The sequence below is a fragment of the Lepidochelys olivacea genome, assembly GCF_965140295.1.
Source record: "Lepidochelys olivacea isolate rLepOli2 genome assembly, chromosome: 8".
NCBI lineage: Eukaryota > Metazoa > Chordata > Testudines > Cheloniidae > Lepidochelys > Lepidochelys olivacea.
In genome coordinates this window covers 53,085,153-53,110,816 of record NC_140418.1, presented here as the reverse complement: position 1 = coordinate 53,110,816, position 25,664 = coordinate 53,085,153, and the positions used below count along the sequence as shown (strand labels likewise).

General features: G+C 42.2%; 1 protein-coding gene across 2 annotated transcripts in view; it reads left to right on the top strand.

The window, feature by feature from the left end:
* The first annotated feature begins 662 nt into the window (after positions 1-662).
* The window catches only part of ACBD6 (acyl-CoA binding domain containing 6), a 140,716-nt gene continuing 115,714 nt past the window's right edge, over positions 663-25,664 (top strand). The window contains exons 1-3 of one of the 2 annotated variants that reach the window (XM_084637765.1): positions 663-1,021; positions 13,281-13,345; positions 14,000-14,096. In XM_084637765.1, coding sequence (XP_084493891.1) covers positions 830-1,021; positions 13,281-13,345; positions 14,000-14,096 — 354 coding nt within the window. In that variant the 5' untranslated portion in view covers positions 663-829. The remainder of the gene's footprint in view (positions 1,022-13,280; positions 13,346-13,999; positions 14,097-25,664) is intronic. The other variant, XM_084637766.1, reaches the window with a different exon arrangement.

The following is a 25,664-nucleotide window of genomic DNA, read 5'->3' as shown; positions in this document are numbered from 1 at the left end:
GAAAAGAGCCCTGGCCTCTCCTGGAGAGGGATGTGTGGGTTTGAAGAGCCTGAAATATGACTAAAACTCAGGACTGGCAATGAGAGGAAAAGAAAAAAAATGTCTACTCAAATTCCACTAACAGGAAACCACATGCATCACATAGCATTTCTAGATTGCAGTATCACATGACATAGGTGACTACAATGTTTTGGCAGATTCGTCCCTTTTCGGGTATTTGTGACAGAAAAATTAGCATGGAACGTTCTAGAAAAACCTATGTGAATAGTCATGTACTGGAGGTGTCACCTCAAGAGCCAAGAGGATATTGAAGTCTCAAGAGTACCAGCTGTGCTAATGGGTGGTTGTGGTTATGTAGGTACATGTGCACTAGGAAGCCACCCCTTTGTTTCCCAATTGTATTTCTGATCCATGCTCTGACTGTGACCTGCTGTGACCACTGGCCCCTACGCACCCTGACCGTGGGAAACCTACTGCATCCCTGTCCTGACCTCAGCCCTTACGCGCCCTGCCTGGTCCCAAGCAGGCTGCTGCCCTGGGCTCTCTGCTCTGACCAGCGGGCACTGAACCGTATCCCAGAGGGCGAGCAGCAGCCCCCTCCCTGGGGCCCTCAGCGCCTCTCCAGCCCCCGCCGCCCCGCACGCAGGGGCGGGGACTCCGCGCGCGACGGAACCTCCCTCTTGGTGCCCGCGTTTCCGCCCGCGCCGCTCGCAGCGCTGCACCGCGTCTCCGGAGAGGCTCGGCGCGGGACCCCAGCGGCAGTTACCGGCAGAGGCGGGGAGGGAGCTGCCGATGCAGTGAGCGGGCGGGCCGGCCGGCCGGGTTGGCCATGGCTTCCCCGTTCCCGGCCTCGGCCGGCAACAGCGGCGGCGAGCCGAGCTCCGGGGAGGAGTCGGGCGGGCCGGAGGAGGAGGCCCGGGCGCTGGCGGAGCAGTTCGAGCGGGCGGCCGAGCGACTGCCGGGGCTGATGCAGGCGGCCAGCAGGGAGCAGCTCCTCTACCTGTACGCCAGGTACAAGCAGGTAAGGGCCGGGCTATGCCGGTGACTCCCCGCTTCTAGCGCCTCTATCCAGCGCCGGGCACGCTGAGGCTGGGCTTGCTAAGCGCTCCCGCGCAGGTGCAGCGCCAGCGGTCTTGGCCATTGCACCGCGAGTGTCCCAAGATTGTGGGTCCTGCCTAAAGCCTAGCAGCCCCGTGGCTCTGAGGGAATCTCACCCTTCCCTAGAAAGGTCTCAGGCCTCGTGCTGGCAGAGAGAAGCTGGGAAAAGGGGTCCGAAAGCACCCTGAAGGCCCTGGAGTTGGAAAGTAAAGGACAAGGATTCTTGTGCATTTATTTATTTTAAAATCTTCTCGTTATAAAGAAATTTGGTGGGGTTTTGTTGTTGTTTTGTTTGTGGGGGAGGCCTGACTCATGACTGTTCAGTGCTTGGGATTGACACTGCTGCCTGTGCATGGCTCTGGGTGGTATTTCAACCTTTGTCCAGCCTGGTGGGGACCATGTGTTAGCTGTCACTTTGGGCTGGATGTAGTGTGAGGTGGAGATCAGCCACAGTCAATTGATGGCGGAACACAAGTTAGCTTTTGTTACTTTAGGACCCTTATGTATGTGAACAACCCCTCTGAAGTTAGTAAAAAGAAAAGGAGTACTTGTGGCACCTTAGAAACTAACACATTTATTTGAGCATAAGCTTTCATGCATCCGATGAAGTGAGCTGTAGCTCACGAAAGCTTATGCTCAAATAAATGTGTTAGTTTCTAAGGTGCCACAAGTACTCCTTTTCTTTTTGCGGATACAGACTAACACGGCTGCCACTCTGAAATCTGAAGTTAGTGGAGCTCCATGTGAGAGCCAAGGGTCCACCCATGTGGATCCTACTGCAGGACTGGGGCCTATGAACGAAAGAGCAGTGGCAGTGCTAACTTTTCCACAGCAACAATGTTTCTCAAGTGGTTTTGGGAATTTCCCTCCTATCCTTACAGGTATTTCAGTGTTCACCCAGCCCATGTATTGAAACCGACAACATGGAAGGAGAGTGTCAACTGAGACAGTAGTTTTATAACAGGTGTTTCTCTATTATGATCTAAATTAAAACCCTTCTCATTGCAGACCACCTAGCAGATAGTACACTTTCCGTCACCTGCATCAGATTTAAGGCATTGATTTAGGCACTGATCCTACAAGCACTTAAGCACAGGCTTAGCTTTAAGCACATAAGTAGTCCATTGAAGAGCTAGCTGGTCACTTGTTGCTTGGTGTTTTCTGTGTTTTGTGTTGCTTCTACAGGTGTCCAACCTTTGGACTGTAAAAGGAGCTGGAAATGAGAAAGGACTGCTAATCTAGCTGCCTCCATTTGGGATTACTGCTATGTTAGAGGATGAAAGGAGCTGCGCTCTGGAGCCTCCAGTGTGACTGAAACTGCCAGTCACCAGCAGGAGATGAGTGTCCAGCAGTGAAGGGATCAGATAGTGTGCTCAAAAAGGAGATTGGGTAGCCAGTCCAAGAGAGCAGGAGACAAGCACTGGGAATCTTGTGGAGGGGTCAAGGAGTTGATGATCAGATGGCAGAGAATCATGAAGGGAGCATGAGAAGATAAAACAGAACTGATTGGAATGCAAGATGAAATGAAGAATATGAGTAGACAATGGTTTGTTGTTTTTTTTTGGGGGGGGGGGGGGTTAGGTCAAATGGTTACTACATTAGAAATAGCTAAAAATACCTACTATTACATTTCCATGTAAATTGCTGCTGTTGATGCTATCCAACTGTGGATGAGATCTGGGATGTTGTTCATGAGATAGGAGGCAATGCACTAGAATCTCTCTAGTGGGATGTAGTCCTGCCTGTATAAACGTTTAACAGACCTTGCTCCAGGAGGTCCAGGTCCAGGAGGTTTCTGTTGCTCACAATGTGGCCTTCTCATACTATCTCAAGTGTTTCGTAGCTCCATTGGGTGGAAAAGAGAATACAGTACAGTATGTCAGCTTTATGGTTGCATTGACATCTGATATTGGGCTCCAGGGGATTTCTCATTGCCAGTTGTGAGACGAGAAATGAGGAGCTTAATGTTGTTTAGCTTGAAATTACTATGAGGAAATTCTTCAGAAATTGTTTTCACAAACCCTTGATTTGTTCCAAGCAAAAAGGAGCTGCTAACTGCATTGAGTCACCACATGTTTCAATAGCTGAGGTTTTAGACTGCTGGCAGAGAGGTGTGTGCAATGCATTTGACTGCTCCTATAGAGTAACAACATAATCTGGTGTGTCTTGTTGACCGTATGCATTAACAGTATCGTGTACACAACAAATTACGGAACAAATATATTTTTAAAAAAAATCTCATAAGGGTCTTACCTCTGGAGTCCAGGATGTTTGTAGGCAAGGCTTCCACTCTGTTCTTATCTCATCCTCCTGTGTTCAGTACTAATGCACATACTCAACCTTATAGAAGACTCTCTGTGTTTCGCATTGTCTAGACACAATGGGGCTGGTTAAGGAAAGAGCCTACATTTTTCAGATGTGGGCATCACTCCAGTTAAAGTCAGAGGGAGTCTTGCAAGCACAAGCTGCTGCAGGATCAGGCCCTGTTAACTCTGATGTTTTTGATCTGGCATTTTATGATTTAAGATGAAACTATAGTACTTAACACAACTTCTTTCTAGTCACAGAAGTCGTATCAATATGAACAATAGGCTGCTAATGTATTATCCAGTGGACAGTAGTATTACTTGTGTGCAAAAGGTGCTGACTCTAGATCTGTCTGCTGTTCCTGATTTGACATCCTTGTCTGTCCTCAAGATAGTATTTCTTGTCACCAAAGGCTTTGATTTAAGAGGCAACAACACCATAAAAGAGATGACAATAACAGCTGAGTTCTCTGTTAAAATACCATTCAACCTCCCTGGTCACTCAATTACAGACCTAAAAGTCGCAATTCTTCAAGAAAAAAACTTCAAAAACAGACTCCAACGAGAAACTACAGAACTGGAATTAATTTGCCAACTGGACACCATTAAATTAGGCTTGAATAAAGACTGGGAGTGGATGTGTCATTACACAAAGTAAAAACTATTTCCCCGTGCTAATTTTTTCCTCTACTGTTACTCACACCTTCTTGTCAACTGTTTGAAATGGGCCATCCTGATTATCACTACAAAAGTGTTTTTTCTCCTGCTGATAGTAGCCCACCTTAATTGATTAGTCTTGTTAGAACTGGTATGACAACACCCATTTTTTCATGTTCTCTGTGTATATATATCTTCCTACTGTATTTTCCATTGCATGCATCCGATGAAGTAGGTTTTAGCCCACGAAGGTTATGCCCAAATAAATTTGTTAGTCTCTAAGGTGCCATAAGTACTCCTCGTTCTTTTTGCTGATACAGACTAACACGGCTACCACTCTGAAATTTGTTAAAATACTGTACATTATTTATCTAAAACTATTTAGATATATAAACCTTCTCCTGGAGTTTTACTGCCTTTTATTGGAGTCAGTTTCAGATATTTATTAATTTTGTTTGTGTGTCAGAAGCTTGAGAATAAGGGAGCTGTTCAGTTGTTGGCTCTAGTTAGACAATGGTGCCAGGGCCTGCTAGGGCTGAACTTCAGTAAGAGAGGAAGAATTGTCCAGTGGGTAAGGGTGCTAGCCTAGGACTCTGGAGACTGGTGTCAGATCTCTGCTCTGCCACAGACTTCTGGTGTGACCCTGGGCAAGTCATTTAGTCTCTCTGTGCCTCAGTTCCCCAGCAGTAAAATTGGTATTGTGAGGATAAATGCATTAAAGATTGTGAGGTGCTCAGGCACTACAGTAATGGGGGCCATATAAGTATCCATAGTAGAAATAGAATAACTAGTTGACAAGAGTCCAGTGCCTCATGAGTAAGGCTACGTTTTGGTCATGGATATTATTAGTAAAAGTCACGGACAGTAAACAAAAATTCATGGCCATGACCTATCCGTGACTTTTACTAATAATACCACTGAATAAAACTTGGGTAGTGGACTGCCTGGGCCCCCAAGGGTGCGGGAGGAGGGTGTCCAGGCTTCTTGGGGTGGAGGGAAGACCCCCACTGGTTCTGGGGGGACGCGGGTGGCAGCATGCGGCCCAGGATCCTCACTGGTTCTGGGGTGAGGTTGGCGGGGCCAGCAGGCTCCCTGCCTGGCTCCGTGCCCACCCTGCAACAGCAGCAGAGTTTGGGTGTGGGATATGGGGGGGTTGGGGCACAGGATGGGGTGAGACAGGCTCTGGGTGGTGCTTACCTGGGAGGCTCCCTGGAAGTGGCAACATCCCCCCTCACTCAGCTCCTAGGTGGAGGCTTGGCCAGGCAGCAATGCATGGTGGTTCCTCCTGCAAACCCCATCCCCGCAGCTCCCATTGGCCATGGTTCCCAGTCAATGGGAGCTGTGAAGCCAGCGCTCTGGGCGGAGGCAGTGTGCAGAGCTGCCTGTCCATGTCTCTGCCAAGCAGCTGAGTGAGGGGGATGTCGTGGCTTCTGAGGAGCCCCCGAGGTAAGCGCTGCCCAGAGCCTGCCTCACCCTGTTCGGTGCCCCAACCTCCTGCCCCCTCACACCCAAATTCTGCTGCTGGGGGAGGCGGTGGCCAGAGACTGCCCCAGGAGTGGCTGGTGCGCCTGGCCTGGGGGCTTCTTTAGCTGCCCCTGAGCCAGGTGCACTGGCTGCTGCAGAAGTCATGGAGGTCACGGAAAGTGACGGAATCCATGACTTCCATGACAAACTCACAGCCTTATTCATGAGTAATCAGACTCCATGAAAGAGCTGCAGTATTTGAAGAAGGCTCTCCTAATAGCTATCTAAATGATGGGGTGGTCAGACAAAGTTTAAGTGTTAAAATCCTGCACTCGTAGAAAAACAGAGCTCACATTGATTGGTGCAGGAAATGCATAATTCTTTGTTTTTTATGTGACTTTTCCGTGTGATGATTTTTCAGGACTAGTAGAACATGATTAAACCACAAGTTTGTACTGAAAATAGATTTTTATTTTTTTTATTTTTTTGGCTTATAGTTTACTGTAACACTACTGTTGTGCTGGGTCTGGGTCAATATGAGTGACATTATTCTCTCTGATCTAATGGGGAACACCATGTCACCTCCTGATCCCTCCCTGGCATTCAGGGCTTACTAATTGGCCCCTGAAGCTGATGCTTCTCCTGACCATCCCAGTACTTGCTAATTTGCAACCCTCACTGATCTGAATTTAGGCCTACCCCACAAGTTAGTGCAGATTAGTGAGTTTTTTCTTCAGCTGCCCTTTCAGTGCAGGACAAACCACATGAAGGAATTCCATTTCTGCGTAAGAAATTGTGTTCACTTGGTCAGCTGATTGCATACAGATGGTCCCAGTTTCGTCCAAGTCTACATTCAAAGCTGTACAATCAAATTCTGGAGCTAGGGTCCAAGTTTGACTTGCCTAAAAGAATTTATGATTTGGTGAGAAATAACCTGCAGTCTGGATATCAATTGCTTTACAATCTACTTCAGTTGTTGAGTAATGTAAAGAAAACAAACTACAGACCATGATTGTTTGACATGAACTGGAGCTTCTCAAGCTTTTTCATGACATGGACCATAGCTTAATAGAGACTCTCATGGATCCCTCCCGTCCCATTCAAAATTGCATGGATCATCTCCCCATAATTTACGATCACATAACATCACTATGGCAAGTACAAAAATTGCTTGCATTGAAAAGTGATATTAGGGAAGTATTTAATGTATTCTGGCTGTCTTTTAATGCAGTTTATCAGCTTGAAACAAGGAGGGCCCGGCACCAAGTGACCAGTCAGCCCTCAATGGACAACCGTATAGGAACCTCTGACTTGAAATAATATTTGGAGCTCATGTCTTTCTGCTAGCTTTGTAGAAGAAGCTTTCTTAGCTTTCAACTGTAGGGACAAGAGGGCTGAATCTTTCACAAATGCTTTTCTCCCTATTATTTGTCAGGAATTCGAGTTAAACATTCTAACTAAAAATCCTTCCATTCTCGACTGCTCTGGTTTCAGTCTCATGTAATGTCAGAATCCCACTAGTTCTTCAATTTTTCAGGAAGTTGTACAGCAAAATGTGAGAAGTAAAGAGCTGATATTTTTAATGTAAAAAATCAAGCAGTGCCCTCTTCCTCCTCACCCCCCCACCCCATTCTTTATTTCTGGACAAAACTCTCGTAAGCCAACTTAATATATCATAAAAAAAGCAGAAAGGGCAAAAGCAAATTTTTTTTCTTTTGCAGGTCATTTTAAAGTACCGTTCCTATATCTGTGTTGGCATCAGTAGTGCTGATGCTATTGCACAGCAGGGAGGAAAGCAATAAATGCCAAATTTAAAGAGGGGAAACTATTGTCAGGTTTTGAAGAGGGTCTTGGAAAACAATTACTAAAGTATTAGGAAAAGTACGTATCTTTCTTTCAGAGTTGTTGGCTGTTTTGTGTGCAATTGCGATATTGGGCTAGAGAATGGCCAGGTTGGGATGTTCTGTTTTGACGGTAGATCATATTTCATTTATATTTTTCAATTTGTAAAAATGTACTCAGTGTCTTAGCGTACAAGAGGAAATGTTTAAAACAAAATCTAAATCACAGTCTGCATAAAATAGGGCTGACAACAATTAAATGAAATTATATACAACTCCCCATGAGGCAAAAACCTGTTTTAACAAAGTACCTTGCTCTGAAGGCCAGCTGAGAAACCCTGTGATTCAAACTGGTGACATTTACCATGAAACAGCAAAACAAATATTTTAGAAAACTTTTAAAATTTTTTTTAAACCCCATTCCCGTTCTGTAAAAAATCTAAATAAAATTACTGCAACTTCGACATCTAAGTTTTTTAAAAAGAGGCATGATTGATGATCGCAGATGCAGGATAAAATAACCTCTTAAGTTGAGGGATCATTAGCTGATCAAGCAGTTTAATTGGCTGAGCTGCAAGTGTTTTATAATAGTTTGATGGATGCAGCTTGATTTTGCTTGACTAGCAATGTCTGACTAACAGGTTGTCATGATCTCTGAAAACTGAGTGCCCATGTTTACTCCATCAGATTCATTTAAACATCCCAATCCCCTCATATTTCATTTATGATAGAGTTTGCCCTGCATTAGGGAGACTTACTATAACAATTGCTTTCAAGGGGGATTATTCCTATTTGCATCAGCATGGCTACTCTGACTTGGCCTCTGGTGTAGGAGTATGCCTTAGCTGGGAATCTGAGTTTGTGATATAGTCATTTATGAGTGATTAAAGAGTGGCTTTTTAATTGGAGTCCTGAAATGTTTAGTTACCAATGCAGGAACATTTAATCACTTTCTTTCCTTGCTTCCCTTTTTTTTTTTTTTAAGTCCATGTTTCATTCTATTGTTCATCAAAATGATGTTTAACCTTTGTGAAAATTCCTTGTTTGTATGCAGATACCAATAATAAGTGACGTGGGCATCAACATTTTCCTGGCCTTTGGTGTCTTTATTCTCTAATGATAGGGTCTGTAAATCCAAATATAATATTAATGGGTACATGTAAATTAATTATGGAGGCATAGACCAACATGTCTTTTGTTTACTACCTGCCATTCCTTATTCTATGCTCCCTGGTTCCTCTCAGGAAAAATTCTGCTTTTAGTTCCTCCTGGACTAGGGTTCAAAGAATTTGTGCCAGTCAGTCTCTCTTCCTCACCCAGACTGTGATCCTGTAGTTGCTCCATGCATGGATCTCCTGTTACCTTCTGGACGTGGACGTGGATCAGCCAGTGTCCCAGGCTGGAATAAGTTTTGGGAAATGCACACTATTCCCTTTGTGGGCAACCCTATTACGGAAAGGCAGCTGTTGGACTTTAGTCAAATAAAGGAAAAGAACTGCAAGTCTTCCTCAGCATTCCTTGTAGCTATGAATTAGGGCTGTTAAGCGATTAAAAAATTAATCGTGATTAATCGCATTGTTAAACTATAATAGAATACCATTAATTTTAATATTTTTGGATGTTTTCTACATTTTCAAATGTATTGATTCTATTTATAACACTATACAAAATGTATAGTGCTTACTTTATATTTACTTTTGATTACAAGTATTCTGCACTGCAAAAAAACCCCAAAGAAATAGTATTTTTCAGTTCACCTAATACAAGTACTGTAGTGTAATCTCTTTATAATGAGAGTTGAACGTACGAATGTAGAATTATGTACAGAAAAAATGGCATTCAAAAATAAAACCATGTAAAACTTTAGAGCCTACAAGTCCTCTCAGTCCCACATCTTGTTCAGCCAATCGGTCAGACAAACAAGTTGGTTTACATTTGCAGGAGATAATACTGCCCACTTCTTGCTTTCACCTGAAAGTGAGAACGGGTGTTCTCATAGCACTGTTGTAGCCAGCATCGCAAGATATTTACATGCCAGATGTGCTAAAAATTCGTATGTCCCTTCATGCTTCAACCACCATTCCAGAGGACAAGCGTCCATGCTGATGACGGGTTCTGCTTAATAAGAATCCAAAGCAGTGCACACTGACACATGTTCATTTTCACAGAATCATGGAATATCAGGGTTGGAAGGGACCTCAGGAGGTCATCTAGTCCAACCCCCTGCTCGAAGCAGGACCGATCCCCAATTAAATCATCCCAGCCAGGGCTCTGTCAAGCCTGACTTAAAAACCTCTAAGGAAGGAGATTCCACCACCTCCCTTGGTAACGCATTCCAGTGTTTCACCACCCTCCTAGTGACAAAGTTTTTCCTAATATCCCACCTAAACCTCCCCCACTGCAACTTGACACCATTACTCCTTGTTCTGTCATCTGCTACCGCTGAGAACAGTCTAGAGCCATCCTCTTTGGAACCCCCTTTCAGGTAGTTGAAAGCAGCTATCAAATCCCCCCTCATTCTTCTCTTCTGCAGACTAAACAATCCCAGTTCCCTCAGCCTCTTATAAGTCATGTGTTTCAGTCCCCTAATCATTTTTGTTGCCCTCTGCTGGACACTTTCCAGTTTTTCCACATCCTTCTTGTAGTGTGGGGCCCAAAACTGGACACAGTACTCCAGATAAGGCCTCACCAGTGTCGAATAGAGGGGAACGATCACGTCCCTCGATCTGCTGGCAATGCCCCTACTTATACATCCCAAAATGCCATTGGCCTTCTTGGCAACAAGGGCACACTGTTGACTCATATCCAGCTCCTCGTCCACTGTAACCCCTAGGTCCTTTTCTGCAGAACTGCTGCCGAGCCATTCGGTCCCTAGTATGTAGTGGTGCATTGGATTCTTCCGTCCTAAGTGCAGGACTCTGCACTTATCCTTGTTGAACCTCATCAGATTTCTTTTGGCCCAATCCTCCAATTTATCTAGGTCCCTCTGTATCCTATCCCTACCCTCCAGCTTATCTACCACTCCTCCCAGTTTAGTGTCATCCGCAAACTTGCTGAGGGTGCAATCCACACCATCCTCCAGATCATTAATGAAGATATTGAACAAAACCGGCCCCAGGACCGACCCTTGGGGCACTCCACTTGATACCAGCTGCCAACTAGACATGGAGCCATTGATCACTACCCGTTGAGCCCGACAATCAAGCCAGCTTTCTATCCACCTTATAGTCCATTCATCCAGCCCATACTTCTTTAACTTGCTGGCAAGAATACTGTGGGAGACAGTGTCAAAAGCTTTGCTAAAGTCAAGGAACAACACATCCACCACTTTCCCTTCATCCACAGAGCCAGTTATCTCGTCATAGAAGGCAATTAGATTAGGCAGGCATGACTTGCCCTTGGTGAATCCATGCTGACTGTTCCTGATCACTTTCCTCTCCTCTAAGTGCTTCAGAATTGATTCCTTGAGGACCTGCTTCATGATTTTTCCAGGGACTGAGGTGAGGCTGACCGGCCTGTAGTTCCCAGGATCCTCCTCCTTCCCTTTTTTAAAGATGGGCACTACATTAGCCTTTTTCGAGTCGTTCGGGACTTCCCCCGATCATCATCTGTGTCGTCATGCCACCAGCAGAAGGTTGATTTTTCTCTTTTGGTGGTTTGGGTTCTATAGTTTCCTCATTGGAGTGTTGCTCTTTTAAGATCTCTGAACGCATGCTCCGCACCTCATCCCTCTCAGATTTCGGAAGTCACTTCAGATTCTTAAACCTTGGGTCGAGTGCTCTAGGTATCTTTAGAAATCTCACATTGGTACCTTCTTTGCATTTTGTCCAATCTGCAGCAACAAGTGTTCTTAAAATGAACATGTGCTGAGTCATATAACATGAAGTATATGGCAGAATGTGGGTAAACCAGAGCAGAAGACCTACAATTCTTCCCCAAGGAGTTCAGTCACAAATTTAATTAATACGTTATTTTTTTTTTAGTGAGCATCATCGACATGGAAGCATGTCCTCTGGAATGGTGGCCGAAGAATGAAGGGGCATACGAATGTTTAGCACATCTGGCACATAAATAACTTGCAATACCGGCTACAAAAGTCCCATGTGAACGTCTGTTCTCGCTTTCTGGTGACATTGTAAATAAGAAGTGGGCAGCATTATCTCCCATAAATGTAAGCAAACTTGTTTGTCTTAGCAAATGGCTGAACAAGAAGTAGGACTGAGTGAACTTGTAGGCTCTAAAGTTTTGCATTGGTTGTTTTTGAGTGGTTATGTAACAAAAAAAAATCTACATTTGTAAGTTGCACTTTCACGATGAAGAGATTGCAATACAGTACTCGTAAGAGGTGAATTGAAGAATACCATTTATCATTTTACAGTGCAAATATTTGTAATAAAAATAATATAAAGTGAGCAGTGTACACTTTGTATTCTGTGTTGTAATTGAAATCAATATATTTGAAAATGTGAAAAACATTCAAAATATTTAATAAATTTCAATTGGTATTCTGTTTAACAGTGCGATTAAAACTGTGATTAATCACGATTCATTTTTTCGAGTTAATTGTGATTGACAGCCTTACTATGAATACATCTTCATGTGTTTAACAATATCCTGAATCTGATTCTCGTTTACACTAAGGCCTCTTTACACCACTCTGGTATTGTTAAAGGGTCATTAAATGTAATTGATGGCCACTACAAAGCCCCCTTTGTGCTACCAGATCAGTTTAAAAGGGTCTTTATGTAACGGCCTTCTGTGTCTACATGTGGAGTCCACTACATGCCCTCTAGAATATGTTATCACTATCTCCTCTCTTTCAGTATTGTTTATTCACTTACCACCCCAAACTTATATTCCTTCTATGAATTGCAGTCCATCAACACCTCTTTTTTTTCTAGCCTCCTTTTTTTCTCTTGCCTCACTCTCCCGTAATGAATCATTTGTTTCTACCTACAGCTCCATCCTCTACTCCACAGTGTACTACTTTTCCTCTTTCTGACCAACTGGATCATCCCAACCACCTCCAATCTTGACTCACTTCCCATTTCTGGTGTATCTGCTCTGGCTGCCATGGTCCTAGATGCCTCTGGAGGAAATCCAGAGATCATATGGACTTCTTCCACTTAAGTTTGTTCTCTTTGTATTCAGCTTGGCCATCAAAGATTATTAAACATAGCCCACTTATTTAGTCATTGTGCAGAAGGAGGCGAATTTCATCCTTAATGAACAATCATAATATGTGGTTTAGCTAACATAAATGAGATTTTTCTTTAGTCTTGTTGACGATGAGCTATACAGATGGGTAATATACATAGTCGGTGATCCTTTGAGGTTGAAGATGATCTCTTTCATGGGTTTTATTTTTCATGGGTCCTTTGGTAACTGAGGAGTCCAATTCTTGAGCCACAGGCTCATTGGCAGACATTGCAGGTGGTGTTGGAAGACGGTTGGGTTGCGATTGCTGTGTGACCATTGTCTTTTCTTTCTTTTCTGGCTTTTTTCTGCCACCAGGATAAGGAAGGCAATTTTCCTCAAAAGTGGATCTTCTTTCTCTGACAAGTCTTTGAGTGACAATCACTCTGCAGCATCACCTACTGGGTAATACATGCAGAAGAAATGATCTGCATATCAGAATTCCATCTCTGTATCCTGTACAGAAAATAACAGGAGGCCAATACACCAATAGCTGTGTGAGACTGTTAAAATAAAAAAAATTGGAGTTGAGATGTTTGCCAGAAAGAGATGAGCCTAATAACTGTTAATCAGACAGGAGTATAAATTTGCTCTGAAATCAAGAGGTGTAATAAATCTGGATATTTGCTGTTATGAATTGGCTAACAAATTATAATGATAAATTAAACTTTATCCCTTTCTACCATTCATTGTAACAAAGGACATTTTTCTTTTTTAGGTCAAATTTGGAAACTGTAACACTCCCAAGCCCAGTTTCTTTGATTTTGAAGGAAAGCAGAAATGGTAAGAGGAAATCCTTGCAATTCTTAACAATTTCTGATTTTATTTTATTTTATTTTTGGTCACATCTTTTTAGATTGATTGAACTAGAACATTACTTGGCATGTATCTCTCTCTTATTCTCTCGGTTAATGATTAAAATAATCCTTTAGGGCAGTGGCTCTCAAACTTTTTTACTGGTGACCCCTTTCACATAGCAAGCCTCTGAGTGCGACTCCCCTTTTATAAATTAAAAACACTTTTTTATATATTTAACACCACTATAAATGCTGGAGGCAAAGCAGGATTTGGGGTGGAGGTTGACAGCTCGCAACCCCTCCCATGTAATAACCTCCCGACCCCCTGAGGGGTCCCAACCCCCGTTTGAGAACCCCTGCTTTACGGAATTCTTAAAATGGTGTTGCTGTTCTGCTAATTTACTGTTGTATTGGTTTAATCAGCAACAAATAAATATGAGTAGGTGAAGGAGTTTTTCTTTTTAAGCCTGACTAGAGGATTGATGGCATCAAAATTGCGTAAAAGATGTCTTTCCTTTGCCCAGAAGTATGAAGGTAGGCTTGCATTAGGCCTGATCACTGTTTTATTGGTGACAATGAGTAAAAGACGGATGTATCCGTTCTACTGAGTGGGCCATTTGTGTTTTTCTTTGTACCTCAGGGAAGCATGGAAAGCTCTGGGAGATTCAAGTTCCCACCAGGCTATGCAAGAATACATTGCCACAGTGAAGAAACTGGATCCCAGTTGGAATCCTCAGGTAGGATAAATGGAAATAAATAACATGTAGAAATCAATTAAACACATTTTTATTGCACATGTGAATATTTGCATCAGGTCTTCATCTAAAAGAGCGCCAGGAAAATTTAATTCACTGTACAGGAAACATAACTTATTAGACAGATGAGTTTTAAAAAGTATTTCAGCCACCAGGTTTATTACTTTTTGGATATTTAAGGGTTTCATAGTCTGGTGTATAGGCATTGTCTCTTTTTAAGAGGACAATTCTTTTAACAGGTATTTCTTTTAACTGGGCACCATTATAACATCAAAATACGGTAGTCTCTACAGGGTGTTTGACTTAGAATTACAGGGAACTGTAGAACGTCTACATCCTTTTTATACACCTTTTAAAAATACATACTTCAGGCATGTTGATTTTATGACAGTAGAAAATTTGTGGTTCTGTTGCTCCTCCACCTTAGGAAAGAGAGTTCTTGTCTGAGCACAAGACTTGGAACTAAAAACTTGAGTTTTAATTCTGGTTTTGAATCCTCCTGTGGCTTTAGGTTAGATGTGGAACTTCTGTGGCTCAGCTTCCCCATCTGTAAAATGGGGATACTAATGCTCCTCTGTCTCAGAAGCATGCTGTGAGAATTAGGTAATATTTGCAAAGTGTCTGGAGGATGAAAAGCATTATAGAGCATCTTTAGAAAAATAACTCTGAACTGTACAATCCCATTAACATACAAAAGTCAGTGATTTGCCATGCTCTGTCTTACATAAAATTTTGTCTAACCTAAAACATCCATGCAAAATAAGGAAAAAAATCCAATAAATATCGATCAGTTAAAAGCCTGAATGAACAAAAACACCCTGCAGCTCAAGTAGTATTCATAAAGTAGGAGGGGGAACTCTTTCTATATCCTTATGGATGCAATTGCTGTAATGCAGCTTCTGTTGATAAATAGAAATCTTTCCATTGAAATGTCATGGAGTGTGGCATGCTTGTCCTCTGCTGATGGCCAGTTCTGATTTTTATGGTAGTTCTCTGCAGCAAGAATCTAGGACATGAGTTCAAGAATTGACTTTGTTTTTCAAAATGTCTAAAAATTGAACCACGCAGTAAATGAAGGAGCTGGAATTCTGGCACTATTTTTCCTGACAAAGAATGAGTGTGCCTGAGCATGATTGCTGCCCCCAGTATCCTGCACTGCACATATCTATCCCTGTCACTTCTCAGTGGAAGGTGGATAAGCAGAAACCAGCATATGTTCTGGTCATGCTAATACAGCTGTTGGAGGTACTTTCATTGGTTGCAATATCTATGAGGTGAAGAATTTAAAGGGCACCGTCAAAAGTGCTAGACTTAAAAATGGACCTGTCTTGATTATGCCAATTCAGAGCTCTTTCCTTGAGGAGTCAATCATGACATTTTCTTTTGTGTTCTTTCAAAAGTAATTTTTAAAAAAAGCATATGAATTCAGTACTGGGAAAGGGTGTTGAATGGATATCTCTGGAGTCTGAACTCCTCTATTCACACAGAGAGCAGGCATTGTCCCCCATCCAGCCCATTGACCAGAAAGAGGAATTCAGTCATCTACCTCATTTAATCTTGGTGCCTCTGGGACTGCTAATAGTGGTAGTGATTTTTGCATTGTGGATCCTCGTCCACTGGGAACTGAACTGAGATCAAAGCCCAATAATATATTGGTGAGACATTTTTTTTAAAATTGTATTTGTAAATACTGTGTGACTTTGAGAGTCCTGTCAGGAGAGAAACTGGCTTGGTCTGTATATTGGTTCAAAGCATTAGTGCACAGGCTTGTTTACTGAGAGTTTCACACTCATCCATGCATTCTTCTTCTACCTGCTTTTCTTTTTTATTTTATGTTTTCAGTCATAGAAATGTTTATTTGAAGGGTTTGGGGAGCAATGATAGACTCTGAAAGGGAGCCACTCTTAAGGCAGGTAGGGCCCAAAGTGTCTTACCTTGCCAGTTTCATCCAGGAGTGAATGCCTGTCTCCAGCAGATTTTAGTATCCTTACAGCTTTGAAACCACAAAAGGGAGTGGTTTGAGGCTATATCGGTTTCCTTTTCAATAGGTGTTTTGCTCTAACATTTCAGCAGATCTAAGTGTTTTAGACTCATATGTGTACCTGTGAATTCTTTCTCAAAACTTTAAAGATAATAAGCATTTTCTGTTTGCTTTCAGAACTCCAGGTATAATGAAAATGATGTAGGGATAATAATGGAAGTCTTCTGGCTTGATGTGCATTCCCCGTAACTTAGACCCTTGAATTTCATATCCTGATTGTATCCCTTGCCTTGCAAACTGTCTGTGAGTGAGCCAGAAATCAGTTGAACAAGGTGGGAAGGTTCTGCTTTGGAGGAAGGTGGTCAAAAATAGAATGAGGAAGAGGAGAAAGTTGCTGTGTTCTGCAGCATTTGTGCAGGGAGAGGGTGTTAAGAGGGAGAGAATTATTAATTAGTATGTTAAACAGCAACCTCTTGTTCCCATGGTATTTTCCATTAATTGTCTATTGTTTAACCAAGTTAGTAATGGTACACAGGAGAACCAGTCCTCCCCTTCTCTCATCTCTCTGGTGCTGATCTCATACCATCTATACTCTGTTTTTGTTGCACCAGGTCCACCTTCCTGCAGCCACAAGAGGGAGCTCTGTTCATTATAATAACTAAGGTATATTTGTCATAGAAAGGTGATAAAATAATAGTCTTCAAATTTTAAATTGAATTTTAAAAAAAGATTTGTGTGTACAATAGTAGGTGCTTAGTCACTGTCTCTTTCCTCCTTATGTGATCAGCTGCTAGGCCGCGTCTCTTAGGTTTTTTTCCATTATAAGTAGATTGTGAATAAGAAACAATAATTGTGTGTGTCTGATGGGCTTTAAGAGAAAATATAGGGTCTCTTATCAGGAATATGAAAAGTTTAGCTGTCAACATTAATTAAATTTGCCAGCATTTTTAAAAAAAAATAGAGAGCTATCAGGTTTTAAACTTCCCTTCAGAGTCCATTCCACAGCTTAATATGTTTCATTATCAGAAAGCTTTTTTGATGTTCACATATATTTTCCCTTTAAATTTTCATAAAAACATTTTAAAAAATGTGCTAACCTTAGTTCTCAAGGGTTTTATGATGCCATCACCAAAATTCCTTTCAGATTTAAAACTAAAAGCTTGTTTTAAAATAAATAAATAAAAAAATACAGTAGAGGAATTCAGAGATTGTACAGTCCCCAGTTACACAATGGTATCGGGTGGAGCATGGAGGAGTGACAGAGGGGTCCCTTTTGTGCCAATGCAGTCAATTATATTGTGTACATCTCTTCAGTTGACTAGGCTTTATAAGGGATTATTTATTCCCTGCAAATCTGCAATGCATAGAGATACAGACCACAACCTGTGTGCCACTGTCCACAAGCAAAGTTAGGGTGCCTGCTGGGTTAATTGCTTCTCATACCAAGATGAATAGCAGCACGCTAAGTGCTTGGCACACAGTTCATGCAATAAAAATAAATAATATAAACAACTCCATTTCTTTTAGCTCTTTCTTCAGTTCAGATCTTCCATTTGCCTCCATTGGCTGAAACTTTGGCACTTTATGACTCTAAATTCTCCTTCTTCCCATTCTTATGTTGCAAATCTGTCTGTTGCCATCACTGCAGCTCTTCCCACATACAGCATAGAGCAGATGTAGGCAAACTACGGCCCATCCTGCCTGGCCTCTGAGCTCCCAACCGGGGAGGCTAGCTCCCAGCCCCTCTCCTGCTGTTCCCTCTCCCCCGCAGCCTCAGCGCACTGAGCTGCCAGCGCTCTGGCCCGCTGCTCCTGCCAGGCAGCATGGCGGCGTGGCTGGTTCCGGTATGGTAAGGGGGTGGGGAGCAGGGAGTTCTGGGGGGCAGTCAGGGAGCAGGGGGCCGTTGGATGGGGTGGAGGTTCGGGGGAGGCAGTCAGGGGATGGGGAGCAGGGGGAGTTGGATAGGGGGTCGAGGGGCAGGGGGTCCTGGGAGGGGGCAGTCAGGAGTCAAGGAGCAGGGTGGGGTTGGATTGGTCGGGACTTCTGAGGGGGGCAGGAAGTGGGAGGGGGTGGATAGGGGGCAGGGGCCAGGCTGTTTGGGGAGGCACAGCCTTCCCTATCTGGCCCTCCATACAGTTGCGCAACCCCAATGTGGCCCTCGGGCCAGAAAGTTTGCCCACCCCTGACATAGACTCAGTTTCATCTTTGCTAAATCCTCCTGCAAGCCTGCCGTTCTTCTTGCCTCAACTATTTTAAGTTCCTTTGTGTGTGACCTCAAGTCTCCAGCAACAGGAAGCATGATCACCTCTCCCTCTGCAGGATCTGTGTCTGAACTGAGAGTAGTATTTATCTGGCTTGGGTTTTGCAACATGGAAATGAAACATTTGAAGGGGAAATGTAAACCACAATTGAAACATAAAACACATTTGCCCTTGTAGTGGAGACCTTCCACTTGACCACACATATTGCCAGTTTTTTACATCACTTGTGGTTTAGCTTGTGAATAAAATGTTACCCATAATGCGAATCTTAGAATTCCTCCTGTGTAATAAGGAATAAAGTCATCAAAGTCCAGGGAAATGTCTGCACACTGATCAGGCAAAGCAAGAAGATAGCTCTTGGTTCCAGAGGGGCCCAGGATTCCCAAATCTTGGTGAGACTAGAATAGTATCCCCCTTCCTGAGCCCTTCTGGGTCTTGAAATTCCAGTGCTGAGATTTTCAGGGAATAAATGTGCATGTATATTCAAACTGCTGGTCTATGCTGTTTTTAAACTCTTTTCGATGCATTCTGTGATGACTAACTGACGGCAATGAAGCACGACTAGTGCTGTGTTGTTAGTGAGCAAGTGCAGAGCACAGAATTGAAAGCAGCAACCAGAGGATCACTGAAGAGAATAAACAACCCTTCTGGTAAAAACAGAACAAGCTTGAAAGCAAATGAAGTTGCAGGAATAACATATTGTTGCTACAAGCACAGAGTAGACCTGTAAAACAGAGAACTTGTATGGAATGAATATTAATTTGGTTGAACTCTGTTTCTGTAGAATGGGCTGCAGAGGGCAGTATTTCATAACACGGCCGCCAACTACTAGAGTGTTCATGGGTTTCAATGTGTTCTGTTACTATTCAAATAGCCTTTCTTCACCACATTTAAAATGTTATTCTTCGCTTGCTTGTACCTAAACGTGTGTAAGAGAGAATTCACAATTCAAGGATATTGTGAAAGTCTGGAGAATCTCTTTCTTAACCATTGAAAAATGGGCTACACTGTGAATTTAGATTCTGCAGGAGGATCTGGATATTATTGATGTAATCTCAGGAAATATTCTAGTAACAAATGATACACCTTGTTTTAAATTGGTTAGTGTTTCATATTTATTAGATGTTGGTCCGAACAAAAACTCCAGCCCCAAACTTAGAACCTCTATAATGACCCAAACCAAAACTCTGTATCCCAAATATTCCAACACTTGGGGTTTGAAATCTAGATCTGAATTTTATAAAGCTTGGTTTTGGTGCTCAAATGTGGCCTGTTAGAGTTTTGAGCAACAAATTCTGACTGAGTTTCAGATTTAAGGTTTTATATTGGGCCCCTGTCTAACAGTTTATTAACAAATGTAAATCAGGCTAATGTTATCCTTCTGAATCTGCAAATTTGTAACTTGGTATCCTAGATAGAGAGCACTTTTGTATTGGAAGAATTTAAGTAAATAACTTAAGTAAATTTTATTGAAAAAGCTGTGGCCCATAAATTGTATCAGAGCACCCATCATGCCTTTCCAGTTTGTCTATCACTCAAACCCTTCATGTCCTTACCATCACGTCCCGCCCCAATACAAAATGGCTGGACATCCTGCCACCTCTGGAGGGTGAGGAGCCCTGGTGGGCCAGCCTATACTCCACCCTGGTTCTGAGCCCACCGGGGATATCAGTTGGCGGCTCCTTCATGGGGCCATGAGCACAGGCGTGTACTTGGCGGGGTTCACCCCTATCCCAGACACTGCCCCTTTTGCGGCATGAAGGAAACCCTGGCGCACACATACTTGGAGTGTGCCAGGCTGCAGCCCCTGTTCCGGCTCCTCACAAATATTTTGTTACGTTTTTGGTTGCGCTTTTCCCCTCACCTCCTTATCTATGCACGCCCTATCTGTGGCCCCACAAAGTCACGGGACCTCCTGGTCAGCCTCCTCCTGGCCCTGGCTAAAGTGGCCATCTATAAAACCAGGGTGAGGAGGTTGGCCGATGGAGTCTCCTATGACTGTGGGGCCTATTTCCGATCCTTGGTCCATTCACGTATCTGGGCAGAGTTCCTCTGGGCCGCGTCCACTGACTCCCTTGACGCCTTTGAGGAGCAGTGGGTGCTGTCCGGGGTTCTCTGCTTGGTGTTCCCGTCTGGTTCCCTTCATTTGACCCTTTGACCACACTCCTGGAAAAAAAAAAATCACTCAAACAGATGTCACCCTCTTAATCTGGCCAAGCAGCCACAGTTTGCAGTCAGCAGTGAGAAGCAGAGTGGTTTGGGAAGGATTACAATGGGGGTGGGGAGAGTAGGGGAAAGATTTCTTAGGTCTGTGCCTAATGTGAAAATGCCATTGATTACGTTCATCCTATATGTTTGTTTTTCTGGGATGTGAATATCTCTTGTTTATGGTTTACCATCCAACAGGGAAAAACTAGCTTCCTTCAGTAAACTAAGTTACTTCTAGCATTCCATGCATGTAAAGCCTTGGAAAAATAGCAAGCCTGTGGGGCTTTTTAAATTAATGATCCGATTGAAATGTCAGAATTTGGTCTGACATCCTTTGGTTAGCTCACCTGTTTATGCCTTGCTGTTGTGGCACATATATATGTGGGGTTCCCCTGTCACTCAGATCCCTGCAAATCCTTTAATTAAGGATGGAGTTTCCGATGCAGTTCTGAACTGCTTGGATTTTGTTTTTTAGTGTGTTAGCTCTTTGTGTTTAATTCACTTTTTTATGGTAATGCCTGCTTTTGTATTTTTATCTGAAAATTAAATCAATACTTCATAAAATATCAAAATCTGTTACTGTGGTGTTGCAAAAACACATACACTGTTAATAGGAAAATACATAATAGATGCTTTTTAAAGTTAAATAACTTATATTAATGCTAAAACCCCTCTTAAAAACTGACTGTAATTTTTAAAAGTTTGCTTTAATTGGTAACTGGGGGTGAAGGTGAGGGGAAGCACCATAAACTACCAAAAAACTTACTATATTCACCATCACCACCCTGTATGATCTCATTTTTAGCCATCTTGTAATGTGTGTTTTAAATTTACATCTGAACTGATATGTGGCAAATTTCATCCCAATGTAAATTAAAATGGCTGAGTTATGAATCCTTCAAAAGCAGTGTTTATAATGGAATATAGCAGCTAACTTGCAAATGTGGTATTAAAACTGGTACTGCAGTGCCAGCCCACACCAGACTTCACAGTGCTGGCAGTTTGACAAGCTGATTGATGTTTAGGGTTTTGCTCCTGTTCTCCAGTGTTCAAGCAGATTTTCAGACTGGTATTTTTGTGGTTCAGCACCATGAATCCATTTGGTTGGATTATCTGCTGCAAGGCCCAAGACTTTAATATGCAGTGTGATTCTCCACCCTCACTATTTTTATGCCAGCTGGAAGAGGAGCGTTCATACCTCTGATAGTTAAGGAAGAATGTTTCTGGAAGAGTGTGTTTGTGTGTAATTAGAGGAGTAAATCGAGGCTTCATCTTACAGGAATCTACAAAGTGAACAAGAAAGGGATGAAGTAAAGGGGGAGATCCTCACCACAGACCTCCCAGTTAATGTGCAGCAGCTCTTTGTCAGTGCACTGCTTTAGAACATTAGTAGACTTTAGACTAACATTTCAGCTGGTGGGATGGAGATCTCATGACCCCCTGCAGCTACAGGTTCGGTAACCTTATGTGAGCTGGCTCTGCCCAGTGAGAAAGATGTCCATGGTTATTTTAGAATTCTAGCTGTGAAGTTAGTTCCTTTTGGTTGTAAGCATAGTAGTATACGTTACTCCAGACAGTCCTGAAAATACTTTTCTTGGTGTTAAAGCAGTGTTTCTGGAGTGATTTGTGGGCGACCAAAAGAACTGTGATGTTGAATGTGACCCATTTTGTTTTACCCAACTGAGAACAATGCAGTTCATTAGATGTAAAGGTTAAGAATTTATGGACCTTTTACAAAGTGACTGAAAATGTATTTTTAAAAAAATCAAATCCTACATCATTAATAAGAGAACAGTCCATTCATACTGTTTCATAAGGCAACATAATACCACTTCACAAGTACTAGCTACTCACAACACCTGTGCAAGGAAGGGAGGTAAGTTATCATGCCCACCTTAGTGATTGGGAAACTAAGGGAGATGCCACACAAAAGGAGCCCATGTTATCCCCAAGGTATTAGGCTGTTACACTAATGAAGGGTTCATATTGCTAAAGACTGAGGCCCTGGTACTGCTGCAGGGTCCCTGTATAACCGACTGGCGACTAAAACGCTAAATGTCTGATTTCAGCAATTGGCCAGAAATGTAACAGCTCCTGTAAAGATGAACCTTGTAACAGGGAATGTCTGAAATTACTTCAAGGTCTGAATAACTAAAAAACCCCTTAACTTTTTCTAAGTCGTACTCATAAACAAAGCCGCTCACAGATACCATCAGTTGTCTGACTGGACCTTTCTTCATATATGTAACTGCATTTTGTTCATAATTTTCATCATGATAAAAGGGTTAGTTTAAACCTCCACTCCTTTCATAAGTGGGAAGTATAATGTTACCCACATGAATTTAATTTAATTTAAAGTTTAATGGTACAGTCTATACTTTTTTAACTTACAGGTCTTGAGAACATCCCTTTTTAAAACAAATTGTCTTCTGTCATATGCATGCTAGTTTTAAAATAAACTAACACAGATTAGTGGCCACTTAATAATGGACAACAGAAGTCTTCATCCACTACTGTGAATGTAGGGATGTACCAATAAATGGAAGAGTTTAAAAAAAAAATAGTAGAATGATTTGTCTTTGTCTCTGTAACAATGTCAATGGGAAACAAACAGGCAATTATCCTTCATGAATCTGTAGTCTAAGATGGAGGTATCTAAGGTGCAGTACTAGGGCTGAATATGCATTGTTCTAGCATGTAGAAATATTGTTATATGCCATGAATCAGGGTGGATTTGATTTAAATCACTAGTCAGGAAGTCTTGATTTAATCATGGTTTTCTACATAAGTGCATTCTTGTTGGTTGTTATAATCTTAATACATATTCTTCACAACTCAGAGATAGATGTGGGTTTCATTTTTAGAAGCTACACACTATACATTTTTAAACAGTGATTTATTTTGAAAACTTTTCAGATTAGTTTTACAGCTATATCAGAAAATGAATGATGATTTGGTTATTTCATTTACCAAAGGTAATTAAAGCAGATATTTATGAAGTAATTGGGAGGTGAACTATCTCCAATTCAACAGATTAATCACTAACATTTGGAGGATTTTCTTGCCATGCTGTAGTAGGAGGAGAACATCACCAGACAGACATTTAAATTGTTTTATTTAACTAAAACAACAATGTTAAGTATTCTGGATTTTTTTCTTCAACAGCAAACATATAATATTTTAACAAAACAAGCATATGTCTCTCGCTTCTCACATTTATCTCCAGACTTCTTCTCCTTGTCCAGATCTATTCCACCCCCAACAATCTTCTATTCATTGAACTTTTTGAAACTTTGCACTTTTAGAGAGAGATAAGGGATTGACTCTGTGTACACAAATTTGAAGAGGGACAATAGAGTTGAGGTCTGTTATTTCTCACCTCTATGTACTATTTATTTATTTTAAAACGTTTTTGCTGTTAAAAAGCTTGTTACCTCTGGAGACACAAATCCACAGTTTGAGAACTGCAAACCGAAGCATCTTTGATAGTATCTTCTAGACTGAGCCCTATTGGGTAGATAGAAAGATTAACCTAAATAATCTATACAGAAGCCTGTGGAACCCCATAAGATTGGGTCACTAATCCATGAACTATTGGAACTCATTTACAAAACTTTTCTTAAACATTACGTGAATATATTGTCTCATAATTAGAATTTATAATCCCTATTTCATGATGAGATATCTTTGAGCTATAATGTACCTTAATTAAAACTATCTTTAGATAGGGTTTTTTCCCGCAAAAGTCCAATTTAAATAGAAAAAAAAATTTTTTTTTAAAATCATTGATTGTTATCCACCCTGCCGTGAATGCTGTATTTGTGGGGCTGTCAGCAGTGCTGTTCTAGGTGGCTTTCTTTTCCTGCAGCAGGCAGACATACTGACAAACGGCTGACAATTCTTGTCACTGGAACCACAATTTACAATGAAGCATAGAAAAAAAATGCCAGACTTGGATAGGAGTTCCTGCTTCTCTGAAGTCTGGTTCTAATCCCAAACTCCATATACACAAGAGGACTTAAATGATGAGGTAGTGTCTTATACAGTAAATATAAACAAAACCGGAATTGGTTAGAGTATATTGCATGAATTTGTAGGCTGTTTTGTGTTGTCTTTTATTTTATGTCTCCATAGAAATTTGTGGTCTGCCTTTTATTTATGATATTGCAGTCCTCTTTCAGGCTGTTGATTGAAATACAACACTGCCAGTTTGTAGCATGCATTTTATAAAGGTGTGAATTCGGAAGCCAACCAGCACTACAAACAGGTGTCCAGATCAAGACTGCTGGAAACTTCCTTTGGTAAAATTCTGCTTCTGTATATTGGTTCTTTTAGTTTCCATGTTCTGAAACCAATGATAGGAGTCCATTTTCTTGGGAAATAAGAGTCTAAGCCCTGGTCTACAATGCAAGGTTAGGTCGAATTTAGCTGCGTTCAGACGATTTTATAAGCAATGCTTCCACACAACCAACCCCGTTCCGTCGACCTAAAGGGCTCTTAAAATCAACTTCTATACTCCTCCCTGGCAAGCAGAGTAGCGCTAAAATTGACCTTGCTGGGTCGAATTTGGGGTAGTGCAGACACAATTCGACGGTATTGGCCTCCGGGAACTATCCCAGAGTGCTCCAATGTGACCACTCTGGACAGCACTTTCAACTCTGATACACTAGGCAGGTAAACAGGAAAAGCCCCGGGAAATTTTGAATTTCATTTCCTGTTTGGTCACCGTGGCACGCTCAGCAGCACAGGTGACCATGCAGTGCCCCCAGAATTGCAAACGAGCTCCAGCATGGGCCGAATGGGAGACACTGCATCTGATTGTTGTCTGGGGAGAAGAATCTCTGCAGGCCAAATTCTGATCAAAAAGAAGAAATGCTAATATACCAAAATTGCACAGGGCATCGTGGACAGAGGCTACAACAGGGACACACAGCAGTTCTGTGTGAAAGTTCAGGAGCTCAGGCAGGCCTACCAAAAGACAAAGGAGGCAAACGGTCGCTCCAGGTCAGAGCCCCATACATGCCGCTTCTATGATCAGCTGCCTGGCATTCTGGGGGGACGACCCTACCATTACCCCACCACTGTCCGTGGACACCTGCA